This window comes from Coturnix japonica, chromosome 22 (assembly GCF_001577835.2).
Source record: "Coturnix japonica isolate 7356 chromosome 22, Coturnix japonica 2.1, whole genome shotgun sequence".
Classification (NCBI taxonomy): domain Eukaryota; kingdom Metazoa; phylum Chordata; class Aves; order Galliformes; family Phasianidae; genus Coturnix; species Coturnix japonica.
In genome coordinates, this window is record NC_029537.1 from 3,184,856 (window position 1) to 3,211,894 (window position 27,039).

A 27,039-nucleotide genomic window follows, 5' to 3' on the forward strand; every position below is an offset into this window, starting at 1 on the left:
TTTTAATTCTCGTGTTATAAGCAGTGGAAATGCCATGCCCTTGTCTTGCAGCTACTCTCTCTGCCTGTGATAAACCCCAGCCATTTGCCTGCAAGATGTGTACAGTGAAATTGCACATTGCAGAGAGGGTGTTATGTGCTTAGGAAGAGCTTTTTGAGCCAGCTCTTGTTGTAGAGATGGAGAAATGGCCAGGCAGAAGGAGCACCCAGCTGTTGTTTTTATTGCTGGCTTAACTGTGTGCTGATCAAGCAGGGTTGGGTTGTGGGGCTGTGTTCTTTGACTATCAAGTGGTCCAAAGCTCCTCACTCATATGAATCCCTGAACTGGGATGAGAAAGTTCTGTAGAGTTGCTGATAGAGTCAAACATAAACTTGAAGCCAAAGGATCAGGATGGATTTCAGCTGTGTTTCTACATATTGGTGTCTCATGGAAGGCTGCACTCGGCTGTTACCTCCTACTGGTTCACCTGCCCTGGAACTGTCTGAGAGAAGCAGTGGATGCTGAGGCAAAGCATAGCATTCTTTTGGAGCTTTTATCTTCATCAATTTTCAGATCTGATTTTGTTTGGAGGATTGTTGCGTGTGAGAGAAGGGGAAGGATAAGTAACCAAATATACAGAGAGTAAATAGGGCTTTTATTGGCTTCTGTGTGGTTACAGCAGAGCCCATTCAGAGCGCTTACTGTAATTTCATTAGTGATTTGTTGTTACAGTTGGCAGTTCTTGCCTGCTCATGAATTATTTACTTGTTGTACAGGTGTGAATATTTGCATTAGAGCCAACTGGTGCATGTGTAATGTTCTTTGTGAAGTACATCAATGGGTTGGGTGCATTTATTCTCCTTGTATCATTACATCCATTATGCATACAGTTGTATACTTACACCTGAGGTGGCATTTGAATATGGAATGTTTTTTAGTTGCAAGGGCTGCAAAATGAGGCCGCTTTCTTTCCACCTATTCCTGAGAGTGTTCCAGCAGTGACCCCCCACCCCCAGCCTATTGTCTGACCCCAGGTGATGTGAATTCTGATTTAATTCAGATCACCTGTGGGCTCCTCCAGGGCTGTACATCAAATAAACAAAACGTCATCACCTGCTGCAAACTTCTGTGCTGTGCTTGGGGAGAAAGAAAGAGGGATGGGAGCCCCTTTGCAAACTCAGCTGGAACGTTTTGCTGAGCTGCTGCTGTGGAAGAGGAGTTGTTAATTTTTTCCTTCAGGCTGCAGTTGTATGGTTTATTGGAAATTATTGGGGTATTGACTTATACCAGGGAGAAAACCTTCCTTTGCAGTTGTTTAATAAGTTTGTGTGGTTGAAGGCTAGAAATCCATGGACTCTTCAGCTGCCTCCATGGTGTGGAATGAGGTGCAACCTGAGCTGAAGAGATGTGGAAAAACCACTCTGAGTGTGGTGGTAGAACTCATGGCTGTGGATTCTATCCTTCTGGACAGTGCTTTTGTGCTGTCTGTGTGGCTGGAATCATTCAGAAGGGTTCCTTTGCTTTGTTCCTTTTTGCTTTTTGTTTTTCTTGGTCAGCAGAAGCATCAAAGTTCTTTGAAAGTGTGGGAAGCCAAATGTGAAATATGGACTGTGTTAGAAAACAAATATTACTGCTGAGCTTAAATGCAACGGATGAACAGATTTCTTCCTTCCAGCATTCTCAGCTTCTCCATTAGTGTTTCTCCCACTTCCCCCAGTAATGCCATTGAATCCCCTCTGGCTGAACTCCAGATGCACCTTTCCTTCTTGTTCACTCCCTGGTATCAAAAGGCAGATCCTCCCTTCCCCTCCAACTTCCCTCTGGTTAAACCTCACTGTGAATTGCAACTGTATTTCTAACAGAGGTGGCTCATTGGGCTGCCAGAGGAGATTTAGAGCTTTGTTTCTGTAAGGTGCTGTACTTCCAGTGTGCATCAGTGCTTAAAGAACGCAAGGTTTCATCTGCAGCTCAGTTTCACCAGATCAGAGGTAGCTGCGTTCTCCACATTGAGGTTTCTTGTATAACACTTTGCATCTTTGTATATCAAGTGCTCTGATTGAAGTTACCAGCTGCTGCCCTTCTCTGATTATGGTCTCTTCTTCCCCATCCTAATAGTTCTATAAACTGAGAACTTGATATTTTAATCCAAAGTGCCAAACCCTGACTCAGTGGCACAGGGGGACAAGCAGTCTATGAGCTGAGCTCAGAGCACGTGGCTGTACAGTGTGGATGTCCTTGGAGGTAGGGTTGTGCTGTCAACATGCAAAGGCTTTAAAGAAGTATAGGAGATGCTGTCATGTACAAAACCATTCCTGTGTGCCTTCCTGGCTGTGTTCCTTTGTGGTGTTGTTTGTTATTGTTTGGAGCCCATTGGCCATGGAGATGACCCTCGGCTGTTGAAGAAAATGTATCTTTCATGCATTCGCTCTCAGCCTTCACCACTCTGCTCTTCATTGTGGTCTGGCAAACACAAGACAGAAAAGGAATAAGAGATCTTCTGATGTGATGTTCTCAGATATTGATTTCTTTTTTTCCTCTTAAAATTCTGTTTACAAATTCCTTTTGCTTTAATTATTTGTTTCCAGCTGAAAGCAGTACAAAGCTCGCCTGCAGGACCAATTGGCAAGCCTTCATTTTAAGCCCATGTAACTAATCCCTTTGTATTTCTCCAAAACTCACTGGTCAGGGATTTCTGAGCACTTTGACAGGTGCAGCTGAGCACCTTTAGCATGTGATGCAGGTGGAATAGTGTGAGGTTAATAGATGAATTAGAAAATGAAGAAGGGAATACAGTCCCCCTGCTGACTCCTGTGCTCCTGTTGCCTAATGCAAATAGGGCTCATCTCCAAAAGAACGGAAAACAAAGAACAAATACGTTATCTTAGATTTTGTCTTTTGCTCACTGATGCAACGTTGTGATGCAAAGACCTGCTTGGCTTCCTCAAATAGAATTCAGAGTCACGGTGGTATGAATCCAATCCCTTTACCCTTACCTCTAGTTGTGTATGAGCCTCGCAGTGTGTTAGCATCGCTGTGCTCTATACATCTCCTTTTGTACCCCCGCGGCTGCACCGAGTCCTGAAATGATATCGTGCAGCCGACACGCCGCTTTGCACCTCTTAGTGCTCAAGGAAGGCAGAGCGGCTGTACCTGAGCACACCTGGGCTTGTTGGTCCCTCTCCTCCGTACCGAAATAGGTTGAGCGAACCGGGGAGGAGGAGGAGGGTGCGTGTAACAGTGCCCCCCGCGGCAAGGAGAAGCTGGCTTGCTCCCAGGGCCGGGCACTGTTACTAAAGATGGAACAAACGCTGTTTGCTTCGGGCTGCTCCCCGAGCACCTGTTAAGGGCGGGTGCTTTGCTAAGGGGAGTGGGGAGTGGGGATGGGGATGGGGGGGGGTGCAGGATGCGCTCCAACCCCCTCCTCTCCCCGCTCAGCCCCGAATACCGGAGCGCTGTGGGGGTGCTCAGCGCGTTGCCCAACGCACCTGGCCCCGCCCTACGTGCTGCTAATTAGCGGTGGAGGAGGGGCGGCTCATTAGGGATGCGGGAGTGCGCGGCGCCTCGGCGGCAGTCGGCAGGAGGAGCGGCGGCAGAGCGGGGCTACGGGCACAGCTCCGGCTCAGTGCGTACGAGGGGGGACGAGGGGAGGGGAGGAAAACAGGAGGAGGAAAAAAAAATATAGCCCGGAAAGCGACTTCTCCCTTCACCTGCGGCTCCGGTGGAGGTTTTCAGCCTCAGCTCCGGTCGGGGAAGGAGCGGAGTTGCGAGGCCAGCATGGGCGGAGGGGCTGAAAGGGGCGGCTGCGCCCCGCGCCTGGAGCTGCTGCTGTTCCTGGGGCTGTGCGGCCGCGCTGCAGCGCTGAGAGGTAAGCGGGACCCCCAGCCCATTCCTCCCCGGCAAGTTTACAGCCGGAGCACCGAGCACCGGTTGCTTCTGTGCATGAACAGCCCCCCTTCAGAACCCGACGGGATCGCGGTGGGAGTGGATGTGCCCCGTGTTGGGGTAGGGGGGATGCAGCCCTGCGGGATGGAAACGGGCGCCGGGGGGTGGGGGGGATGCAGCTCGGCACTGCGGGCTTCGGGCTGCGGAACATCCTCGGGAATGCGGTGTGTGCGGAGCTGCGGACAGCATTGGGGTAACCGCTGCGGTCGCGGGGAGTGGTAGAGCCGTCCCGAAATGATGGGGATGCGAGATCGTGGCCTGTTCTGGTAGCGAGAGATTCCAACACCTGGCAGACAATTCGAGTGTCTGCTCTTAGGTTGCGCGTACACGCGGTGTTATTGATGTACGTGTGATATCGGGGTCCGTCCCCACCTCGAGCCTGGCGCTGCGGGCTGCACAGTGTGTGTGTTCCCCCTTCTGTTGTGGTTTTACAGAGCAATCCTGCAGCAGCCTTTGTAGATCCGAGTAGATCCCTCTCTCTGACGGCTCTCAGTTCCTCCGCGGAGGTTTCTCCCCTCGTGCCCACCGGGGCTGCGCCTCCATCTGCTGCTATGGGTTATAGCCGGTGGGTCCGGCACGGGGCTGGGCCACAGGTGGCTGCTGGGCAAAAGAACCCCTTATAGAACTGTAAACTTAACGATGAGAAGGCTGATATTACTTAGTATTTCTTTCCAAAGGTGTTTGTGACCGTAAGGGATGGCATGTGTATTTAAATCTGTGCTGAGGTCGTGCTTTGCTCTATGCATGTGGTAGAACTCTGGCGTGGATCTCACATTGGGATGTGTGGTTGGGATCGGGCCCGGCGAGCCCCAGAAGTGTCACTGCCAACCATGTGGGGTATATCAGGGTTGTTGCTGTTAAGGAGTTTTAGTTGTTCAACTAAAATTTCCCATCTAGGAAATTTCAGGCTGAAAAAGGATGGTTTGGTTTAGATGTTATGAGAAAGCACGGGGTATCCTTGGGATCAGTTGGTGGCTATGGGTTCTGAGCCGTGATGTGCTGTGTTTGGTTGTGGCTTCGGCTGAAGCAGTGAACCCCAATCACCGACCCGCTGAGCTGGAAGGGTTTGGCAGATGAAGTTGTCTTCAAGCCTCCTCTGAAACAAATGACATTCCAGGATTCAGTCTCGAACTGAGTTTAAAGAAAAATGAAATGATTGTAGATAACCTTCACGCTGCATTTGTCTGTTGGAATGAATGTCTGAGCATAGCTTTGGGCTTTTATGTTACAGCAAACAACACATGGGCACTGTGGGAATAGGAAAATGAGATGGAAGTTGCTAATATTTTTATCTCATTGATATATTGAAACTAATTTTAGGCTGCGTGTGTCCAAATAAAGATGCCTCTAAAATGTGAACGCTGGTAGTGCTCTGCAGCTTAATATTAAAGCCTAAAGCTACATGTTTCATCGTGTTCCTACATCTGTGTTGTAAATAAGCACCATTTAGGGATTTTCCTTCTCCTGTTGTAGCGGTACCCGTGCAGTCACCGCGCTGCTTGGCAGCCGCTGCATCTCACTACTGGTTTTATTAGGATAAATGCTCCACTAAGCGCAGGGCACGGCTGAGCAGTGAGCCATAAGAGCTGGTGTCTTAGTTTGGAATTTGGGGATTTTTCTTATTTGCCTTTCTTTTTTTCTTCTTCTTTCTTAATATCACCCAAAATACGCGGTCCAGAGAGCTGTGAATTTAAGGCATTGCTCTGATGTGAGAACCCAGCAGACAAACCAGGTTCTGGGTAACAGAGCTCTTGGAGGAATAACGCTTTAGGAAAATAAAAGCAGCCAATTCTATTGATGCTGAACTGAATCCGATGGCAGAGATAGGACTGATGGGCAAGTTGTGTCCTGGTTGTACCTTTTGTCTGGAATTTAATGCCATCCTTGTGCAAATTAGATGAGCTTATGTTTGCTTCATTACGAATGAGCTTGGAATTTCATTTGTGTATCTAGATTCTCTCCATATTTGCAGTGTACTTCATTGCCACCAGCTTAGAGCAGTGCGAGAGCCACCGCTGATGCTTTATTTGCAGAGCGATGTCGATTTGCTGCGCTGCATTCAGGGAACAGGGAGGTTTTTTGTGTCCTGATTTCTGCATCTGAGAGGAGGTGTGTTACGCCTGGTGTTGCATTAGTTTGTCTCCAGTTCTCATTCTCTGCTCCTTGCACCCTGCTGAGTGTAAAGCAGTTTGATTATTTATTACTACGTTCGCCAGTTTACTACCTGGAATATGTCTCATGTGCCGACCTCAATTGAACAGACACTGTCAGTGTGTGGATTTATGTGATCTTAAATACAAATGTCATCAGGATCTCAGCAAAGTGGAGAGGTGAAATATTAACTGATGCAGGCTAAACAATTGAGGCTGTACGTCTCCACTGTGACTGTATTGACTGTGTTCAGATCACGTAGTTTTGCTGTGTGAAGAAAAAGCATTCATTCAAACAAGAAATCCCATCTCTGCTCTGAACAGTTCTTCTGCTCACCACACCTTTGTTTCTCTGCCAGTGTTTGCATCTACTTCTCAGCTGCCCAGGGAAGAAACTTCTTTGACTTGGGACTGCGGTTACTGAGTAGTTTGTTGCTTCTCTCTCATCTCCGTGAAGATACAAGCTTGTTTTGCTTGTGCTGAGGTCTTGTATTGTTTGTATAGGAGGAGAGAGGAAGGTTTGAGAGATGGGGAAGCCTGGGGGCTCACAAAGCAGCATTTTAATGCTGCCATTACTACTTAGAAGTTGTTGTACTTTGGGACTGATAGCATCAGTGCATGTATTTTAAGTCACTGTTAAGCGTAGAGTTGGCTTCCAGTCAGTCCTGCTCTTCTCTGCATCTATTGCTGTGCTCATCTGTTGTAATGTAGTTCATGAGATAAGGTGGGATAGGTGAAGCGTTTCTTCTGAGTGTAAGGTTGACTTCAGACTCACTGTAGTTCACTGGTCCTTATTAGGATTGTTTTAATTTGTTCTCTGATGGTACTTGGGCATATTACTGCGTTGCTCCTAGCGCGCTGCATTTCCTGCAACCCTTGGATCAGCACAGCAGCCAATGTAGGTGCCAAATGCTGCTCAGATAGAAAGCTGAGGGGCTGCACATAGGATCCCATGTTGGAATTGTGGTGCACACATCTCCATCATGAGCTTCCCTTCAGATGTGTGTATCTCCGGGTGATATTTCATTTTTGGGAAGACAGGAGGGCACCCCTTTGCTGCAGAGCAGCGTGTTGCTGTGCTGCTTCTCATCGTACACATGTGCTTCTCCTTACCCACGCTGTAGAGCTGTGCAATTCCTTTCTGTTCTGATGCAGAGAGTGAAGTTCAAGCTCTATGAGGATGAAATGAGCTTTCCAAACTATGAAAGAAAACGTCCATCTTCACAGAGGCAGGGGACCCTGTATCAGGATGAATTGGAAGCAACGAAGAAGAGAAGCTAATCTGATGGTGGTTTCACAGCGAATTACAGAATGCAAACATCAACAGCCTGATACAAGCCTAGATGGAAAATTACTTATGGTGCAAAGGATCCCGCAGGGCCATCTGATGTATGTTCTCTGTATTTTCAGTCCTGCTTTCTGGGGGAAGGTGGAGTCAGAGGGAAGGAGCAGAATGTTAACACCAGAGGCTGCTGTTTCTGTTGTTTTCAGCAGCTGCCGCTGTTGCAGTGAAGCAGATGGTCAGCTTCGTTTCTATGTAATGGTTTAGTTTTTCAGTTTCTACTTTTAAAGATCCTTAATTGCCGCACTGTATCACAGCACCTCACCTTATAACGTGAATATCTTTAAGTATGCCATTTCTTATACTTTGTTATATCATACGTGGTCCATAAATCGCACTGGAGAGCATCCAGACAAGTAGGCGTTGGTAGCTTTTAACTTATATAGGTGGTTTGGTGATGTCGGCCTCAAAATTCTACCTCCATCATTTTGGTTTGTGGTTTTTGTCCATCTCTCCTTTCCCACCTCCTTTATGAGGTGTTTTTTTAAGCACCAGCCAAGAACAGAAGTAATAAAATGCTCATTGTGGTGCAGTTCCATCTGTATGGGTTAAGGGCAGCTCCCAGAGCCCTCAGTGGGTTCAGGTGTGTGTTTGTAGAAGCCTTCAGTACTTTGAAGGTGCTTTTCTACATAAAATGGTGCAATAAAAGAGCATGGCATATCTATAGATGAAGCCTATTGAGTATGTCTGCAGATAAGCAGCGTAATCAAAATGTGTGCAGTAGGAAGTAGTGTTGGTGGGTGAGTTTTGTTCTTGTAGTTCTTTATATCAGTGCTTGTTGTAACAACAGGAAAACATGAAAATCAGAAGCTTTTTTTATTATTATTCCTGTGCAAAATGTCCAAACTTTGCAGCTGTCAGGAAGCACAGGACACGCAGCACATCTGCTCCTACCTTTATGCTTATGGGCAGTTGCTTCAAGTGGGATGTATATCTATTTTTTCCCAGCAATAAATGCTTCTGTGGATCTCTGTTTCTTCTGATGTTTCTGCACATGGAATTAAATTGCTCGAGTCCTGGCGGACAGTGGATATGAAAGGAGCGAATGTGGGGTTGTCTTATAAGTGCTGAATGGTTACTCACAGAATGGCTTCCATGCTTACAGTGCTCCCAATAATAGATTGCATTACAGAAAAACAAATTTGCTCTATTAATTGAATTCATCTGTCATATAAAACTGCATCTGATCTGCAGTTCAACAGATGTGTCTGTGACTTTTATGGTGACAAATGCTTCAGGTTAGCTGTGTTCTGTGCCAGATTTAAAACCACTGAGGGTCCGTGGTAAGCCATTACCCTTTGAAATATTAATTTCGACTTCCAATTCCAAGGTATTTGCTGCCATTGATTTATTGCGAGATATTTGCTGCTGCTGACATAGATAACAATGGGCTTGAGTTGGAACTTTTTATATTCTAACTTGACTGTAGAGAACGTGGGCTTTTTGCACAGAGTATAGAAGAGTGATGCTGGGTTGCAGCTTGCAGTGCTTTCCCTATCACAGCTGTTGTGCAGCTCAATGAGAAGCGGCTGCAGGATGCTGGGTGGTGCATGTTCTTACTGCGTCCCAGTGAAGCTCTGTGTGTTGTGCTCTTGTGATTCTCAGAGCTAAGTGATCCTGGAGAAATACCCATACATCAAAGTAGCTTTCTCATTTTGAAATTTAATTATTTTTCCTTGATGTTTATGTGTTTTTTAAAGACTTTTATGAGCTGCTTGATATGGCTCATAGGCAAATGACTGGTAATTTCCTATTTGTAAGAGGAAAAGTAGCTGAAAAATGTTTAAGGAATAAACAAAAGTGGAAATAAAAACCCACCACCCCTATTTATCATTATATACAATGGAGCTACATCACGTTTATAGATCTAACCTCGAGTACCGTGATTTAACTTGTGCTAAATGAGGCCACTCACGTTGGGATGCTGCAGATCTATCTCGTGTTTCTGCCTGCTTTGTCCATCTGTGCTCATTCCTTGAGGCAGAAGCGAGGAGGGGCTGCATGGAGCTGCTCCAGAGACGCACCATCCTGACACAAGGAGGTTGGCTGCATGTGTCACCCTGTTATTTAACCACGTATTATGAGGAAAAGGTACTTACTCCTCCATTCCTTTTGTTGTCAGTTCTTCAGCTTTTCCTGATAGGAGCAACTTCAGTGATAGTTTAGTTTCTAAGAAGCAGCGGTGTTGTGTTAAGAGAAGAAACAAGTCATTTTCCTCTAGCTGTCATTTGGTAACAGCTTATGGCTGTACTGAGTACCTAAAGGCTTCTGTTAATACCAAATTTGCTACAGTAACAGCCGAACTCCCTCAGCTCCCACTACATTAAAAACGTAGGACTTATTTTGTGTCAAATGAGCTAACAAAATAAAAGATGAATTTAGAGTATTTAATCTGTCAGCATCAATGAATCTGAGAGGATTATCATTCCATTACTGCTAATAGATTTTTTTCCACAGATAACTCTGCCACTTGACTTGCCTATTTCTGTGAAGATTTTTACAGATCTAATTTTGACTATGACTTAAATATTCCTGCTCTATTTTGATTTGAATGCGAGATAGTAATGTGGTACCTGACTTGTCTTGAGCTCAGGAACTTCACCTCAATGAGAGCATCTTTAATTCTCAATCAAGATTGTGGGGTGTTTTCAGATTTGAGTCATGCTAAGTGGGATCTAACAGTTGGAGCTGACTTCTCCCTTCCTGAGGAATGGCAAAACAAATAGCATTGCCCTTATGATGGATATCAAAAGGACTGATGCAGACCTGCTGCTTACCCATGTGTAGGTAAAGACCCCAAGAATGGGGATTCTTATTCCTATTCCCAAGGTCTTTTAGTGGTCTTTTTGGAGACAAATAAGGGTGACATCATTTGTTACCTTTAAGAATTAGAAAGGGAGCAAATGTGTCTTCCTTCCACCGCCCCCAGCAAGCTGTGGGTAGGAGGAAGAGGAGTATGTGGCAGAGAAACTTCCTGACTCTAGATGGAGCCCAGGCTGTAGGATTTGATTTCATTAACTGCAGTAATGCCCTCACAAAGGTCCTGCAGTCCAATGGTCAGATGTACTGCAGTGAAAGGAGTCCACACCATGTTTGCCACTTGTTCTGCTTGTCAGAGTGAGACCCCTTCACTAGTCCATCATAGATGGAGTACTGTAGGAGGGGTGAGGGGTGGTAGGGCATTGTGAATTGTACCTGAGAGCCCCTAATATCATAGATAAAAGCAATAATTAATGTTTCATAGCTGGATTCAGAGTGCTGCAGCTGGTCAGTGCAGTGGTATCTGGCCATCCTGCAGCCCTGTAAATGAGATCGTAGCCACTAACAACTTGGCAGGGCTGTTCTTGAGAGATTTTTGTGCCTTTGGAATGTCATTTATAGTTAAAGTCCCCTTGGTCCTGTAGGGACAAAGGATACACTTCTTGTGATGGAAACAAATAACAAGCTGTGGTCCCCTTGTGTTTGGCTGCACTGTCATGCAGCCTGCAATATTCCATCATCTGAGTCTGTCATGCTTAACCTCTAAAGCAGCTTAACATGAGAAAGTAGGAGAAGCTGTGAGTGGGGAAATAGAGCTGGGTCTGATGTTGGTTCATAGTTTTAACCTTTACTTTCCTAGAGAGTATACACCATAACCCCCCCCCCCCCACAGAATGTTACTAGCTCACACCAAGATGTTTTTAATCGTGTGGAAGTTCTGTATTTAAAATGCTTTATTAAAGGTATAAAGTATTTTCTATGGAGCTGAACCATTTTTCATAGTGGGAAGATAGGAAGAGACTTCAATAACACAGGAGTTTGTTATGAAGGGAAGTAGAAGGAGGGATTTCTTTTTTTCAGTGCATGATTTCTTTCACAGCTGTGAATAAAACAAAACCCAACAACCCCAGTAACTGCTTTGAGACATTTGGTCCCAGAATAAAGTGTGATGTGTCCAGCCAAGGAGACTGCCTTGTAAATGTAGGGCTGCAATTTGCTTCCCACTGGTTTTTGTTTTTATTTTGCCTTATATGTTGCAGAAGAAAACAGAAGGGTAGCTAAGACATCTGACTCGACCTCAAATGAGACCAATAGGAATCAACTTTGATCAAAGCATGAGGCCCCTGGTCTCTGTGTTGGTTTCTGATGACTTTAGATGGGGCCAAGCTTTGTGTGGGCATTCAGAGATGTTCCAGTTGCAAAGACATCTGAAAGTTGGGGCGAGCAAAATGCACCAGTGTTCCTAGAGCAGCTTAGCCATATTCTTCCTAATTTAGACTCCAGTGTCCTGCAAGAAGGCTGTATTTCTTCATGCAGAAAGCTCACAATTAAGATTTAGCTGATGACGATGATGTGTGGTAATGGCTTGTGATGCTTCTCGTGGGTTAGGCTGATGCAGCAAGTAGCTTCAAATTCATGTCTGTCGTCAGCTGTGAAACTTATTTCAAGCCCAAGCTGTTCTTCTTGCACTTCTGTATATTTTAAATCTCCTACCATTGTGGAAAGCAGTAGGAGAAATCCTCTTGATGGCTGCTTAAAATCTCATCTCAATGGTTTTCAGTAAAACAGATCCAGTGTTAATAAAGACCGAGACTGTTCCATGAATAGGTTCCTATTCAGAGCGCTGAGATGATGTGCTGTGTTTATGAAAACAGGTTTTGACCTCTAGGTTGTCATTAAACAATTTCTGCTGGAGATCAGCAAATCTCTGGAGGTTATTACTGTCTTGGTAACCTGTCCCACTAGTCTGACACTACAGATTTTTTGGTAACATCAGAAAGTAAATTGTTTCAATATAGAGAAGCCTATAATGATGTGACTATGCCAATGCCATTTCATCACATCAGGGGTCCATAAGACTTCACAGGTAGCTGTATTGGCTGCCTACGTGCATCCTACATTCAGTTTAGCCATCAGAAGAGGATAGAGGGATAGGCCAGGAATTATTCAATTGCTGTACGTTGCTTCTGAGATGCTTCCAAAAGAGGTTTGAGTTTTCAGCACTGATATTTGAAACAATACACGTAGTTGAATTTATAGCATCGTCACATATAGTACAGTTGTATTTCTTCTAATCTTTTTGTTTTTTTCCAAATGATAGACATGATTCTTGGTTGTAATATTTCTCTTTGTAGGCTTCTCGTTGTTAAGTAAAATTTGTGTGTCTGCTACAGTGAGCAATCCTGAGTTTACAGTCAGTAGCTGCTATCCCTAATTCAGTGTCTACTTTCCATGCTTGAAGTAGTAACTGAGATGCTGCTGTGAGAATACACAATCTGCTTAGTTGCAAAGAGAAATTAGCATTTACACAGAGAAATCCCATTTAGCCTCCTCTTAGCCAGATTTCTGCCTCATAACCTAAAAATCAGTGCATCTGGATCTGCTCTGATGTGGCTTTTCAGTTTGTTGGGTTCAGCTTACACAGGAGACTTTGGACCACCTTCAGTGGGACACGCAGAGCTCTGTGACAGCCTTTATGGCTGTAAGCCTTTATGGCTTGCCTGAGCTCCAGGAAAGTGCGATGAATTCCCCCACGTCTCAGCTACTTCCTTGTGCATCTCCTTTATTTGTTAGCAATGCAGGGGTAAAAAGCAAAACAAAACAGATCTGATTCCCCAACAGTTTGGCCAAGCTGTATGCTTGTTGGGTCACTTGTTATTCCCAAAGAATGACAACCAACAAATCCTTATGCTGATAAAGAAATGCATTTTGTTGCCCCTCTGAGTGAACTGGGAAGCTGTGGGGCTGATGAAGCATTGAAAGTGGGGGTGGTGTGGCTGCTCTCTGACTTGGCTTCTCCCTTGGACTATTGCTCTAACAGTAGATCACTGTAAGCTACTTGCCTTAGCCTCCATTTCAAGCACAGTGGAAACGGAACAGGGGAGCAAGTTACTTTAACAAGTATTGACTTGTATTCCAGTTCTTTTTTGTTTGTATTTATGTTATGGAAGGAGGCTATTGAAGCATTTGTGACCATGTATCCTACGTGGCATTCATAGGGGAGGCTCAGGAATTGGTTCCATGGGCAGCTGTTGGTGGGAAATTGAAAGCAAGTGTTAAGTAAAAGCAGTAGGCACTTATTTATGGTGTAAGGAAACACCGCACATTGCTTATCTGCTCTGAAAGAGGGAAGCAGGAAAAACACCACCATGTTCGCATAGACCTGTGCTTGTAATACGAACACAAGAGCATAAAAGTCCTCAGTTTCTGGTAGCCTGGAAATGCTCCTAGCATACATTGCACTTGGCCAAACGCAGAACAGTTGATTTAGCTCTGTCACAGCAATGACTAATGAGCAAAGGTGTTGGGTTTGAATGGTGCCACCTCCTTTCTGTCACTTTATAGCAGTTAATAACCTGGAGCATCTCACTGCGCGGGGGTCCCTCCTCCTTCCCCCCCAATTTATTTGCATCTTGCAAGAATGACCTTGTTATATTTCAAAAAGACAAATCCTAGTGAAGGCAGAGTCAGGCTGCCATAGCTGCTGGCTTTCCCATCGGCAGAGTTCTCTAACTCCTAATTAGTTGCAGAAGAAATCTAGCTGACAAAGAAATAAAAGATGGAATTCACATACTCAGCTTTATGTACCAAGGCATAAACAACTCCAGAATATGCATCACCAGGGTCAGCAAGAATGGTTGTATTTTATATTTGGTGGACAAGGAGTGCTACTCTATGGAAATGTGGGAGATGTTCACACAGCCCAATTCTATGCATGAACTAGAATATGATTTTGCCCTATGTTGCTGAGCACCCCCTCTAGAATCCCAGCTGTGTGGGAAGATGAAATACTCTGAATTATTGCACCTCATTCTGTGTTATTTCATCCTGAGTTTTGACCCTTCCCTCTAGGTTCACTGCATGAGTTTGGCTGTGTTGCATGGACTGAATCCATAACAGGTTCATTTGAGTCTGTCACAATGACCTTACATCTGCCTGTTCATGCATGGCATTTCTTTCAGAAACCCTCTTTCTGCTTTTCTCCTTTATCAGAGAACTTGGTGGAAAAGTAATTTCCATTGATACCATAAGGAGGTTATGTGGTAATTTCTTATTCTTTTTAATGCTATATCAGCATCTTGTTCAGCGTTCGCTTTTAGCTGTGGTTTGGCTGTATGTGATGAGGTGCAGTGAGGTGCTTCTGGTGTTGAGAGTTGCAGGGCACTGTTCTAGATAGAATTCAGGCTGTGATGAGAAGACAGGTGAGAGTAATTACTGTTTTGTGCTGTATTCTGAAAGGCATTATCTATAAATATCTGCCATGTTACTACATTCTCTTCCTAAAAATAATTGTTATCTGGAGCAAAGACTTTACAGAAACTTAGTGCTGAAATGACCTTCATGCCACGGTCAGGGTGGTTTCTTTACCATCCTTGTGCATTGGTTCCCATAGTGCTGTGCAGGAGGCAGGATGCTGCCCTGTGCTTACTACACCCAGTCTGTGTTTTGTCCTCTTTTGCCTTAAATTTAGCCCCAATGACACGATGGTCAGGTTTGGTTTACTTTCTGATGTTACCAAGTGTAATGGTGGGGCCTCCTTGGCACACTGATAAATTACGTAGTGTTTTACCAAAAATAATTCAGCTCTTGAAGGCAAGCAGAACAGATGACCTAAATAGGTAGCTACATTTTGCCTATGGATACCCCCATCAGTTCTTTGTATTAGTCTGGCTGGGGAGGACACAAACTGGTGCCAGCTCACATGAGGTTTGGGGAATTCTTAGTAATGCTCTGAGCCGATGAATTATTGCTTATCAGGAATATGAACGTCGTGTCTCAATGCCTGTATCTTTAAAAGAAACTTCCAAAGAATATCTTTGTCTCTCAGATTCTCCAGTTTTTTGTAAAAGGCTGAAAAACATTTTTTAGAACCTTAAACTGCCATTTCCTCTCAAATCTGTCCTGACAACTGTTTAATGGTTTTATCATCACAAATGGACTTCACCAGTGTTGGAGTTATCTGAGCAATTCTAAATGGCATTGGAGTTCGTGTAGGCTTGCTGCCTAGAGAAGAGCTAGATTAAAGGCTAAATGTGTCTGGTGTGCTGTGATGTATCTGATATGGTGAGTGGGAGTATTATAGTCCACAAGCTGAAGTGAGTAGACTTAAGATGGATAGCAAACAGTGCTAAAGACTTCCAATCTGTTGGGATGGATGCTTCAAGGCATTAAAAGACGATCCAGAAGCATGAGTTCAATTTCTGATCAGCGATTTCTGACCAGCATGATTCCTGCAAAATGAGCCTCTGGTTGCTTTTACAAGCTCTTAACTTTTCCCACCACAAGCTTTTGGGACAGGATTTGAGTGCCTCAGGGGAGAAAGGATGCGTGTAATTCCCTCAAATCTTATTCCTGAAATCACTCCATCTCTTGGGCAGCTGCTTTAGAGCTGACTTGGAGTGGGCTGTGAGTGATGCAGGTGGTGGTTGCCTGGTGGTTGTGTGGACATGAGTATGATGCTGGCAATGGAGCAGGTTCCTGTATGCTGCCCAGTGCTGTGACTGGCAGTGATTGACTTCTCTCAATAGGTTTTCCTTTGAAATAGGCCATTTCCGTACAACTGCATAAACTTTATGCCTGACGTGATCTAGGACAGTATGTGAGAAGTTTATTAGCTGTCCTGGTCAGACTTTGTGTTGCAGCCTTAGATCTCTTAACTCTTATGTGCCTTGCTTCATTTAAACCACAGAAATGGCCCACAGAATGTACAGTTTTCCTTAACTGTGTTGTCTTCCAAACCCAAAGAAGGGCTCAGCTCTCCTGCCCTGTGGGCTCTTTCCTTTATCTCATGGTCTGCACTCATTGCTGTGGATCCAAATACATGAACCATTTAACTCTATTCTTTCTGCATTTAATGAACAGACAGGAGACAGTAGCTGTTACAGACCAGGTGCTATGGGCCACCATCTCCTCTGTGGCATTCAGAAAGGTGATGTGAGCTCTGTTGATGCTGTGGGGAAGGGCATTACCTGGAGTTCTAGTAGTGACTCATAGGACTCAGAGTACAGGATCCTCTTTCCTGTTTCTAGAAGGTGAGGGTAGCTTATTGAACACCTCTGCTAATCCTTGATAGTAAGGGTTGGGTGCTGGTAGCAGCCAGTTGCTCTGCACTGATGTTTCTGATGTGAATTCTGCACCTTTATGTGATCTGAAGTCCTGCCTTTTGGTTGCCCTGTTTGTTGGGCCTGTAGATAATTTCATACAAGTGAAGCAGGATGTTTCTAATTGCTATAATGCAGAAGGAGGACAAATGGTCAGATGAACAACTTTTTAAACAAAAAATATGCTTTCATGCTTTGTTAGTATGTGATGTCTATCCTTGTCTTTGCCTTTCTCCCATTAAAACAAAGGCTATTAGTTTGCCTTTCTCAAGGGGGGGAGTGCTGATCTACTCACGAGGAGGTCTGGCTTACAAAGCTTGTGAAATCCAGAGGAAATCCTTTGATTGGCAGCAAAAATTGCCACGGTGTTGACTTAGTGTGCTGCAGCCTCACCAGAGATCTGCTTTGATGCTGCCTTGTTTCCTGCTAACATGAAAACAAAAAGTTGCTGCGCTCCCAGTTCCTGCTTTAGCTGTTGTAAACACGGCCCCTGGGGAAGGTGTTTGCTTGGAAATGATTTGCATGTTTGACAGCACCTTCTTCTCCCTGTGTTAAAAATGTAGGGCATTGTCTGTTAGCAGCAGAAGTCCTCTCTTCGTTTTCCCTTCTTTTCTATGGGAGGATAATTACGTTTGTGGGTCCATAGGAAAAAAATCTGCTGGGATGCAGGCAATTGGCGTTAATTTTGTAATAACTTAATCTGTGCCAAGGAACATAAAATAGATCAAAACCTAAATGTGAATGACTTTAAAAATGATAACAGAATACAGCAAGGCTCCAGTGTGTTATCATTCAAACTTGGGAAGCTGTTAAAGTTGGAGTGTTGTGGTCCATCTCAAAGGGACTGTTTTAGTTTAATATGTTAAATTGCATTAAAGTATAAAAATAGCCTCTCCTAAATTACATCTGCAGCACTGATTTCTCAGACCTATTTACTTTATTTTAATCCTACTGAAGTTATGACTGAAAAATAAGCTTTTCTATTATATACATGATGAAAACCAATTAGTCTTGCAATGCTGGGCCTGGGATCCTGCTGGGGTAATGCACTCAGTCGTGAACAAAAGAAAGTTATTAGGATCATTTGCAGCAGGATGCTCTGGAAGCCACTGAAATATGTTTGATTCATTGAAGGTGGTTTCTGGGAAGGTCCAGTGCTGTATTTCTTCCCCTTCAGGTCCTCCTTGTGAGAACAGGAAAACTCTGGCCCTGTAAATTGGCTGTGTCAGATTGAACAAGGGAACGTTTTGGATAAAAGGGGCTCTTATCAGAAGCGATGGGGAATCTGTATGCAGTGCAGCCCACACCTTGGTTGACCACAATGTGAGCGTTGGGAGGGCTGACTGGGACTGAGTTCTTGAAGTGTGAGTTTATCAGCTGTGTGTGGCACAGGAAGCAGTGGAACAGCTATTAAATGTTCAGCCCTGCCTTGCTAAGGGGATGTGTGCTTAGGGACGCAGCCAATTGCAGCTCTATATCTGCTGCTTTGACCCTCTTTCAGGACACTATTTTGTTTTCTTTCCCCTCTCCAATGACATCCCCAATCCCTGGGGGTTGGTGCTGATTTTGCATGGTGTAATGGCACAGATTCCGGCCTCATTATTTCTTACCTTAAAGTTCTGAACTCATTCTGAGCAGATGAATGGTTGGAGGCTGCGGCAGCTGCCTTCTCCTTGAAGGAGAGCAGCTCTGCAAGGGAACTTTGGGGTTCTGATAGACCCTGACCGGTACCAGATCCTGCCTCTAGTAAATGATTGTCATCCCACTGAGTAACAGGAAAGTGGAAGGATATTTGGTCCCAGCAGTAAATTACAGAAGCATTTGCTGAAAGAGCATAGTTCTGCTGTTTTCCATTTAAATAATGATTTAATTGCATGTGAAATAAGTTGGTTGGTTTTTTTAGACAAATTACTGCTGTCAATGAATTTTATAAACCGTGACCTCTACTCTGCAACCTTCTCTCAAAGGCTTGGAAAAATATTCAGGCTGCTTAACCATGATGCCAACTGTCAAATATGTCACTGTGCTTTGCCTGCCCAAAGCATTTGCTGTCACTTAGGGATGGCAGGAACTTCTCCTGTTGGCTATGCAGGCATTTACTCTCTGTCCACAGGACCTTCTTTGCTTGATCAAACAACTTTAGCCTGATGTGTGAGTGTTGTCTGATGACAAAGGATCGTATCATTCAGCATCCATATGACCTCTGAATCCCTTTACAGCGCTCTTGAATCATTGTGTGGAATTGGATGTAGGATGCTGTATAAGAATTCAGGATGGGAGCTGTCATAATATGTAATTAGAAAGGGCTTTTAGCAGATTATCTGAAGTTGGGAATAATTGGTTGCTTCCCCAGTATAAACATACACCATGATGGCACATCAGAGGGTGTGACTGTCTGGTATCAGGCTGCTCCATCAGTGCACTTAACCTTATGTCCTGATTTGATAGTGAAGTTGCTCTTTTAAGCATAACTGTTAATTAGAAGCAGATTGTTTACTGAGGTCACGTCAGTCACTGCTGTTAAACAATGAGTGCCAAAACCTTTTTTTGGAGACACGTGGGAGATCCCAGCAGTCCCATGCCTGCCTTGTATTTAGCAGCTCGCCCTCCCTGTCTGCTGGCACCCCGAGGTGCTGAGGCACCCATCACAGCTCTGCCTGCGATGCTGTAAGGAGAGGTGTGGATGGCACTTCCATGTCTGTGAAAACACAACTCTGCTGACAGCTGTGCCATTCAGATCTGTCTTTTAAAAATGTATTTTCAGAGCGGTGCTCTTTCTTCCTTGAAAGCAGAAATGCTGATGTGTGACAAAAGACTTCTAAATGGCAGGTTAAGAAATATCTGAGCCCATGTCTGGGCCCTGATGTTCCTTCCTCCATAATAGTTGAGCAACAAGGAGTGGCTGTATGTGACAGTGCAGGGCTGTGGGGTTTGCTGCTTATCCCAACCAAGCTACAGTTCTTGATTTAGTCAATGTAAGAGTTTTGCTCTAAGCAGATTTTCCCTACTGTGGTATTTTTATGTGCACTAACTGGGCAGAGACACTCCTGGCTGCTGCTTCTGATGTCTGTAGTAATCTTGAGTCACTGAAAGTGGCCAAAGAGCTGATCCAGCACTGAGACCTCATGTTCTGCAGTGCTTCAGGAGCTCTGCGCCCCATCTGCACTGCTGTGTGCTGAGACCGAGGGCTGTAAGCAGCCATCCCTGATGGGGAGAGAGGGTATGGAATGGTTTAAGAACCATAACATAGAAAGATTAAGTTGAACCCATCAGGATAAAGCGAAGGGGCTGTTCTGTGGGTGTCATCTTAGAGAGCTCTTTCTGAACTGCCTCTTAGCTTTACCTTTCTGCTGTGGTTTAACCAGTGGTACAGAACCACTGCTATGTTAAGACTTCGAGATGCAAATGTGAAAGCAAGCAGAGCAATGCTTAGTTTTCTGCTCTGCTAAAAGAAGTGTGTTGTTTTTTTTTCTCCTCACACAGCTCCATTTTCTCTCTTTTTAGCGACACACACGTGGTATTTTAGAGAATCCTTAAAAAAGAACTCCTTGCAAGAAGGGCGCTTCGCAGCGTAGCTTTGAAATATAGAGGTAGAAGGAGCCATATGTCACTTGATTAAAACGTTGCGCTGCGATTTGGATCTGCTTCTGTAGATTTGACAAAGACCTCAGGCAGAAGTTTTGCCGTTGTGTGACTCGATTAATCTGAGCGAGGTAAATCTTCCCGGCATGTGCCATCACTCAGCTCAGTGACAAATCTCCCTCCGAGAGCAGCGTGGTGGGGAGTTGGGCTCCAAACAGCTCTGCTGAAGGGTTTGCTTAAATGCATGTTTTGTTAAAAATGTTTTGGAGGTGTTGGCAGTGACTGTGGTTTTTTTTACAGCTTCGTATGAGTGTACGTGATATTGGTTTCCACTCTTCTTTATTCAATGTAAAGCTCTTGGAAGCTGTCCCAAAGGATGCACGTGGTCAGACTCTCAGGAGACTGATGAGAGGAAAATGTTTAGGAAGCTGAAAATCTGGCAATTTTTGGCAATCTTTTTAAAGAAGTTCTGTCTGTTTTATTTAGCAGCAGCTACAGAGGGCTGTGCGTGGAGTTACCCTCAGAGCCTTCAACAGGAGCTCAAGTTGTTTCCAAATGCACTGTAAAATCTCCATTACTGAGGGCATGCTCCATGTTTAAAGCTCCTGTAAGTGGGGCTTTCCCTGGCCAGTGATATTCAGGTTGTTCCCAGGAGCTTCTGCATGAACAGTTATTTAGAATATACGATAATAATAATCTGCACTATTTGAAGCAGCACTATAGGATCAGAAAAACAACCGTACTTTTCCTATGGTGCATTACTGTGTCTGTTCTGCTTAGCAGGGCATGAAGTTCTGCTTCTGTACCTCCACAAACAGCTTTCAGGAATCCTGTTTTAGGAACATCTGGCCTTCCTGAATAGAAGCATTAGAACTCTGGAGCTGTTTTGGGTATTAATGCAATAAATGTTAGTTGGAGTCAAAAATACTCAAAGCAAGACGTGAATCTGTGCAACAAAATACATGACATCATCACTTATTTTGGAGCTATAAGGAGAAAAGACTGCAATTGCATGGTGATATGCAGTCACTAAAACCATCTAGATGCAGCACAGAGCGCCCTGAGGCCCTTATAGCAGATGGCAGCCCTGGACCTGCACAGCACCACCTGGGAGCAGCCCAGGATTACTGCATTCATTGTTTCAGCAGTAACTAATGCAGAGTAATTCCATTAAGATCTAATCTGAAATAGTTTTTCAAGCTCGGTGTGTTGTGAAGGAAAAGGTCCAGATAAGTTCTGCCTGACTTGTGTTTTGAAGGTGGGAAATATGCCTGGGAGAAGGGATTGTTGGAGTTGTGATTCCCATACAGTGATTGTGCTGCAGGCTCCAGTATAAAAGCCTCTGGAAATTGAACTTGATGTGACCCGTGACTCGTTCAATGTGCTGATGCTTCAGCTTTCTCTTTTATTTTCTTTCACTTTATTATACAAAATGGGGATGAAGTGATAAGTGTGCTTAAAAATTATGGCTGAAGTGTGGTGCAGTGTCATCCCATAAAGCTTTTAGCCTGAGGGAGCAGAACATGGGTTGGTATGTGTTATTCCTTCACTTGGAAGCACTGTTTTCTGCAGTTGCTTTTTCCTTGAAGCCATTCTTCCTTTCTTTCTCTAAATCTTGCTGTTCTAAATAGTGGTACGTTGTGAGCTGGTAAGAGGAAGAGAAACACAACTTTGAATATAAAAATATAAAGACAGGCTGAGTATTTGGGATCTTTCATTTTGTCTGTGGTATGAACCAATTGCTCAGGTCAAGATCAATGCTAGAGCTGGCTCTTGCAATAGGGAAGACAGCAGCTAGTCTTGAATCTTTGCCTCTGTGTCCACCTTTGTTTTCTTGTCTTTATTCTGAGAAATCAATCAGCATGTATAAATTAGACAGGTATGAGTGCTTGTTGATTTCCTAAATGATTATTTACTCAAATTATAACTAGAAAATTGTCTTTAAATTAAATAATCTTCTAGGAGAAGGTGCATGAAACAGTGGCTTCATTGGCAACGATTCTGAAGTCCAATGTCAGTCCAAGCTTAGATTTTTGAGCTCTGTTAATTGAGAGTGATATTAAAAACAGCAAAAACAGGAAAAAATCAAGCCCCACCACCACACTGTGAAGCATTGACTTCATTCTGGTATGTGATGTGCTGTGATATAATGCTCTCTCAGTAAAGGTTTGTTAGAAGCCTAGGAACAAAGCCCTTGACTTAATGTCTTTGAAGCACAAAGCATCTTTAATATTGGAGGATCAAAAAAGGAAAAAAAAAAACGCAGAGTCTGTGCAAAAGAATTTGCTGATGAATATATTAATATAGAGCCTTGCTGGTTTGCATTTGGCTTTTGATGAAGCACCCTCTGAATGTTCTGCTTGAGCTCTGTTTGTATGGCGTGGCTGGGGTGGGTCTGTAAGGAGAGGTGGATCAATGAGGAGTGACCAAAATCATACTGTAATCTATTTCTGATGGAAATAATGTCTTTGCAGCATGGTTGGTTTTGAAGGAAGAGATGCATGGAGAGGGAACTGCTTATGGTTGTTTTTGGCATTTCATTGTGCTTTATTCTTTGGGCTGTGCTTTAGTAGTTCTTGTATTTACCTAAAGGTGAATGATAGCTCCGTGTCTACCTATTAAAACGTGACCTTCAGAAAGGTGTTCGAGATCAAATAATTGAGTGAGATTCTCAGCATCTGTAACTTCTTTTGCTAAAATTGGTGGGGTTGCATGGGTGCATACTGCCAAAGGTGCTGACCTCTATTGACTAACACAGCAATGATTAAGAAGTAGGATTGAGGATATCCAGGTCCTCCTTTGTTTTCTTCTGTATGTCTTTTACTTTGATTAAATCTTCTGATATTTATTCACAAGTAGGATGGTTTTTCCCTATTCCAGCTGGGTTTTGAGCAAGGGAAAGTGAGAGGTGATAGGATCAATGAATACATCACTGTAAGTGATTTTTTTGAATAAGACAAGTGTTATCAGATGGTTGTTTGCTTTTTTTTCCCAAGACCTATTAAGCATCCGGCAGTTCTTGTTAAGAACAAGTGAGAGCACGAGAACACTTGAAGGCTGACCCATGTCATTCGAGACAGCTAATTGGAAGGCAAGGTTTTCTTAGAATCCCTGGGTGTTGATTGCAGCCATGAAAATCTGATGTCTGTATAATGTAAGTTGGAAAGAAGTTTCCACACCTTTCACAGAATATAGAGTATAAGTTTTTCCTTGAACCAAGAAAAAAATCTGTCTGCTGTTGCTATGTCAGTGCTTCGTGCTGATTGATTTCTTTTAAGCCCAGGTTCTGTGAAGCAATACGCAGTAATGGCCATTGAATTCAAGTCCTACAATTTCTGTCTCGTAGACTGCATTGTTGTATGTTCAGATGTATTCAGAGGATGGGAAGATATGTGCTGTGAATGCTTCAAAGTAGAGCACTGTGCTAAACGTGAGCAGAGATTGCAGTTTCTATGCTGTTGTTGGGTAAATATAAGAATCTTCATTGATTTCATGAATGCCTTTATAGCACTGGGTTTAAAACAAGCTATTCCTAAGCTGTTGCTATACAGAAAAATAGGAGAAGAATTTCTATGAAGCCCCTTGGGGCAGAGTGTGGTAGGGTGAAAAAAAACACAGGCAGGTGGGCAGGAACAGGAAGAACTCGCCCTCAAAACAAAGCAACATACAGCAATTTGCATCAGCAATGCAATGAAACTAACTGTTACTATAGAGAGGGGTTTAATTGTAAATTGAAACCGCCTTGGGACATCATCACAATTGAGTTTCTGTTTAGAATCGTAGGTTTTGAATGGCTGCAGCTCTGCCAAATGATAGAAGATGCACATCTTTGCAGAAAGACGTGTTTCTCCCCTCAAACGTATAACGCTGCTGGATTTCTTTTTGATGTCTTCTTCCAAAGAAATAAAATGAGATAAATTTCCTTGTTTTTCTGCAGCTGCTTACTGAGTTGATTTTGCTTCTGGCAAAGTCAAACTGAGTAGAAAGAAATGGAAGGGAAAAAAGGAGCTGGATGCTGACAGGGTTAGCAGCGTCGCTTGGGAGATGATGGATAAATGTTTCATGGGATGGCACTGGACAGGCTGCCCAGAGAAGATAGGGATGTCCCATTCCCCACTGGAAATGCTCAGTTTTGGGTTGGTGGGGCTTTGAGCAGCCTCAGTGTGTAAGGCTGGCCCTGTCTGTGGCAAAGGGGATAGAGCTCAGTGTTCTTTAGGGTTCCTTTCCACCCAAATGTTTATATTGATATCATTACATTTCTCTGCATTCCCTAATCGCTTTACTTTTGAACCTTGCCTCTCCTGTTCTATGCTTTTTCTTTTGGCTTTCCCTTTGTCTCCATGTGAAAGTGAATTATTGGGCTGGTAGCATAACTCATGAAAAAATAGCCTGTGGAATCACCTGGAGAGCCAATCATTTATCCTTATTTGATGCATGTAGATTCTTTAATACATTCTAGAGGAGTTTGTCTTACCTGTGTCAAGATTTTCTTGGCAAAAAGCCATTTCCATAGGAATAAATGTACACTTAAAACACATGTTTTGCAGCTTACAGTGTTCATTTGCCTATATTAAGAAGCTGAGTGTCTGTATGCAGGAGCCTGTCAATTTGTTGGTGTTTTCTGTCCCTGCCATTGCCTTCAATGCCAGTTGTCCATGCTGATATGGGCACTTCCATGCCTTTCTCATCAAGAACTTATCCGTGGTTTAACCTTGGGTACGTGGAAGCTGTTTTCCTGTGTGCTGCATATGAGGTGCTGTAACCTGCTGGTTTTGATCTACGTTATCAATATGTTGATTGAAAACCTGACATTAAGCAGCTGATGGTTCAGATGCCAAAGTGTGGGGAAACACTCTGCATGCGGCCACAACGTGCTGAATTTCATGGAATCAGAGAATGGTTTGGGTTGGAAGGGACTTTAAAACTGAAATCAATGATGGGAATGTTGAAGGACAAATGTAGATACACCCAAATCTACGATTCCAGGCTGTGTGCTTATCCAGACAATTGAAGTTGCAATGGTTTGATGCACAGAACCATCTCCTGATACTCAGCTTGATAGCAACCAACGTTCAGTGGTACTACAATTAAGTAGAGGAAATGTTCAGTTTTCCTTCAACAAATGTTGACCAAACCTATCAGAAAGGTAGAAAACACCCATTGCACATCACTGACCGTGCATTGAGGCATATGGAATATTCACATGTACACAACTACAAGTAGGAGACAGCGCAGAGACCCAAAGGTTTGAGCATTTCTACACTTTCTGTGCACTGAAAAGTTTGTAATGCTTAGAAACACAGAGTGCATTACAAGCCTTAATGCTACCTGAGTTATTAAACCTTTTGAACAGCCATGGCCTTTTGTTTTCTCATTATTTATGTCAGGTAAGGCTATATCTGTTCAGGTAATCATGCTATGTAACTACAGAGGAATGTAAATGATGCGTCTCGGTACACTGAATAGCAGACGTGGAATATAAATGATATTTATGAGGAAGTTGGGAGTGCTTTAAATATTGTGAAACCACTTAGTTTGACACATTGGGGATAATGATGCTGAAACAGTAGATGCTTTGTAAACTGGTTAATGGCAACAATTTTCTAAATCAAAGCGATCTGCACTTTCCCATTTACAATTTCATTCCTAAGTGCTGAAGTCTCATAAAAGGGTTTACAGCATCGAATCTGCTGTGAACGCTTACCTGGCACTGTGGCAGCAGCATTATCTGCAAAGCATTTTAATAATTTATTTTTAACATTTTCGGGGTGTTTTTTTTCTTGGCTCTCTTTTCATGCAGGAGTAGAATTCTACCATGCAAACATAATGTTCTGTTGCAAAGAAATAACATTATTTGCTCGTATCTGCAGCAGTGTGCTGTGCTGCCTGTTGGCACTAAGAATGCAGTGAGCCCAATCTATTCTACTCAGACATTTAGCAGAGCAGCTTGGTGTTTGGTCTGCTGAGGCTTCTCTATGAGGGTCCATTTCAAGTTCTCCTGAATAGAAACAGGGAATATAAAGCATGCATCATATTGATCAGTATAAGACAAATGGGTGTATATGGGTGTTGTGTAAAGGTTTAGAGGTGCAGGGTTATGTCTCTGAGTCCCCTTTGCCCTCACTGCATCTGTTTGTTTCTTCTTAATTTCTGTGTTTAGTGTTTGTGAGGACTTGTGATGAACATAAGCATCACCTAACTGAAACCTGTGTGTTTAGTAGCGCCCTCAGTATGATATAAAGGTATAAATGCAATCCTCCAACCACTCCTGTTCCATGAAGGGGTTCAGGCAGCTGCCATAGGGTGACTTGCATGCAGGCAGGTTTCCATTCAGCTGGCTGTGCAGTGGTGTTTGACTTCCTGCTGCCTCAATAGGTGGTTTTGCTGGCAAGGAGTGTTACACCTTCCATTAGATTTTGGAATAAGAAGCTGTGGCAGTGCAGGTGTGGAACTGCTGTTTTTAAAGTAACAAGAATGGATGGGGATCTCTGTGCAGGTGACCTGGCATTGGTTTCCATTCATACCTCTAAGTGAGCCCCAGGGTACCCAGCCTTATTGGCTGCATGTCAGCTTGGATATTAGAAAGTTTCCTGGGCCTTGGCAAGGTGAATGAGAAGTAAGAAGTTCTCTGAGGGGTTTTCTTGGGTTCTGTGTTGTGGGAGGTGTAACACGTGGTGTTGTGTTGGCTGGAGTTACTGCCCATTCCTTATGGAATGCTGCCTCCATCTCCAGGGAGCCCCATGCAGTGCTGTGCCCACTCCTATCCTGGCACTGTGTGATGCTGTCCCAGCTGGGAGCTTCTTGCAGCCCACACGTCGCACATGTGCTGGTCTGTGCTTCTCCAAGGAGAATCATCATCATTTACATTTCAGTTACTTTGAAAATCAGCGTGTGAGTATGTATGAACTTGATAGCACCATTAAAACAAAGCAAACAGAGCACAGGTGTGTTAAAGGATGTTACA

At 43.8% G+C, this 27,039-nt stretch overlaps 1 protein-coding gene across 3 annotated transcripts in view; it reads left to right on the top strand.

Moving 5' to 3' along the window:
- The first annotated feature begins 3,541 nt into the window (after positions 1-3,541).
- Positions 3,542-27,039, top strand: part of UNC5D (unc-5 netrin receptor D) — a 91,217-nt gene continuing 67,719 nt past the window's right edge. For 2 of the 3 annotated variants that reach the window (XM_015883166.2, XM_015883168.2), the window contains exon 1: positions 3,542-3,844. In XM_015883166.2, the coding sequence (XP_015738652.1) occupies positions 3,754-3,844 (91 nt within the window). In that variant the 5' untranslated portion in view covers positions 3,542-3,753. The remainder of the gene's footprint in view (positions 3,845-27,039) is intronic. The other variant, XM_015883167.2, reaches the window with a different exon arrangement.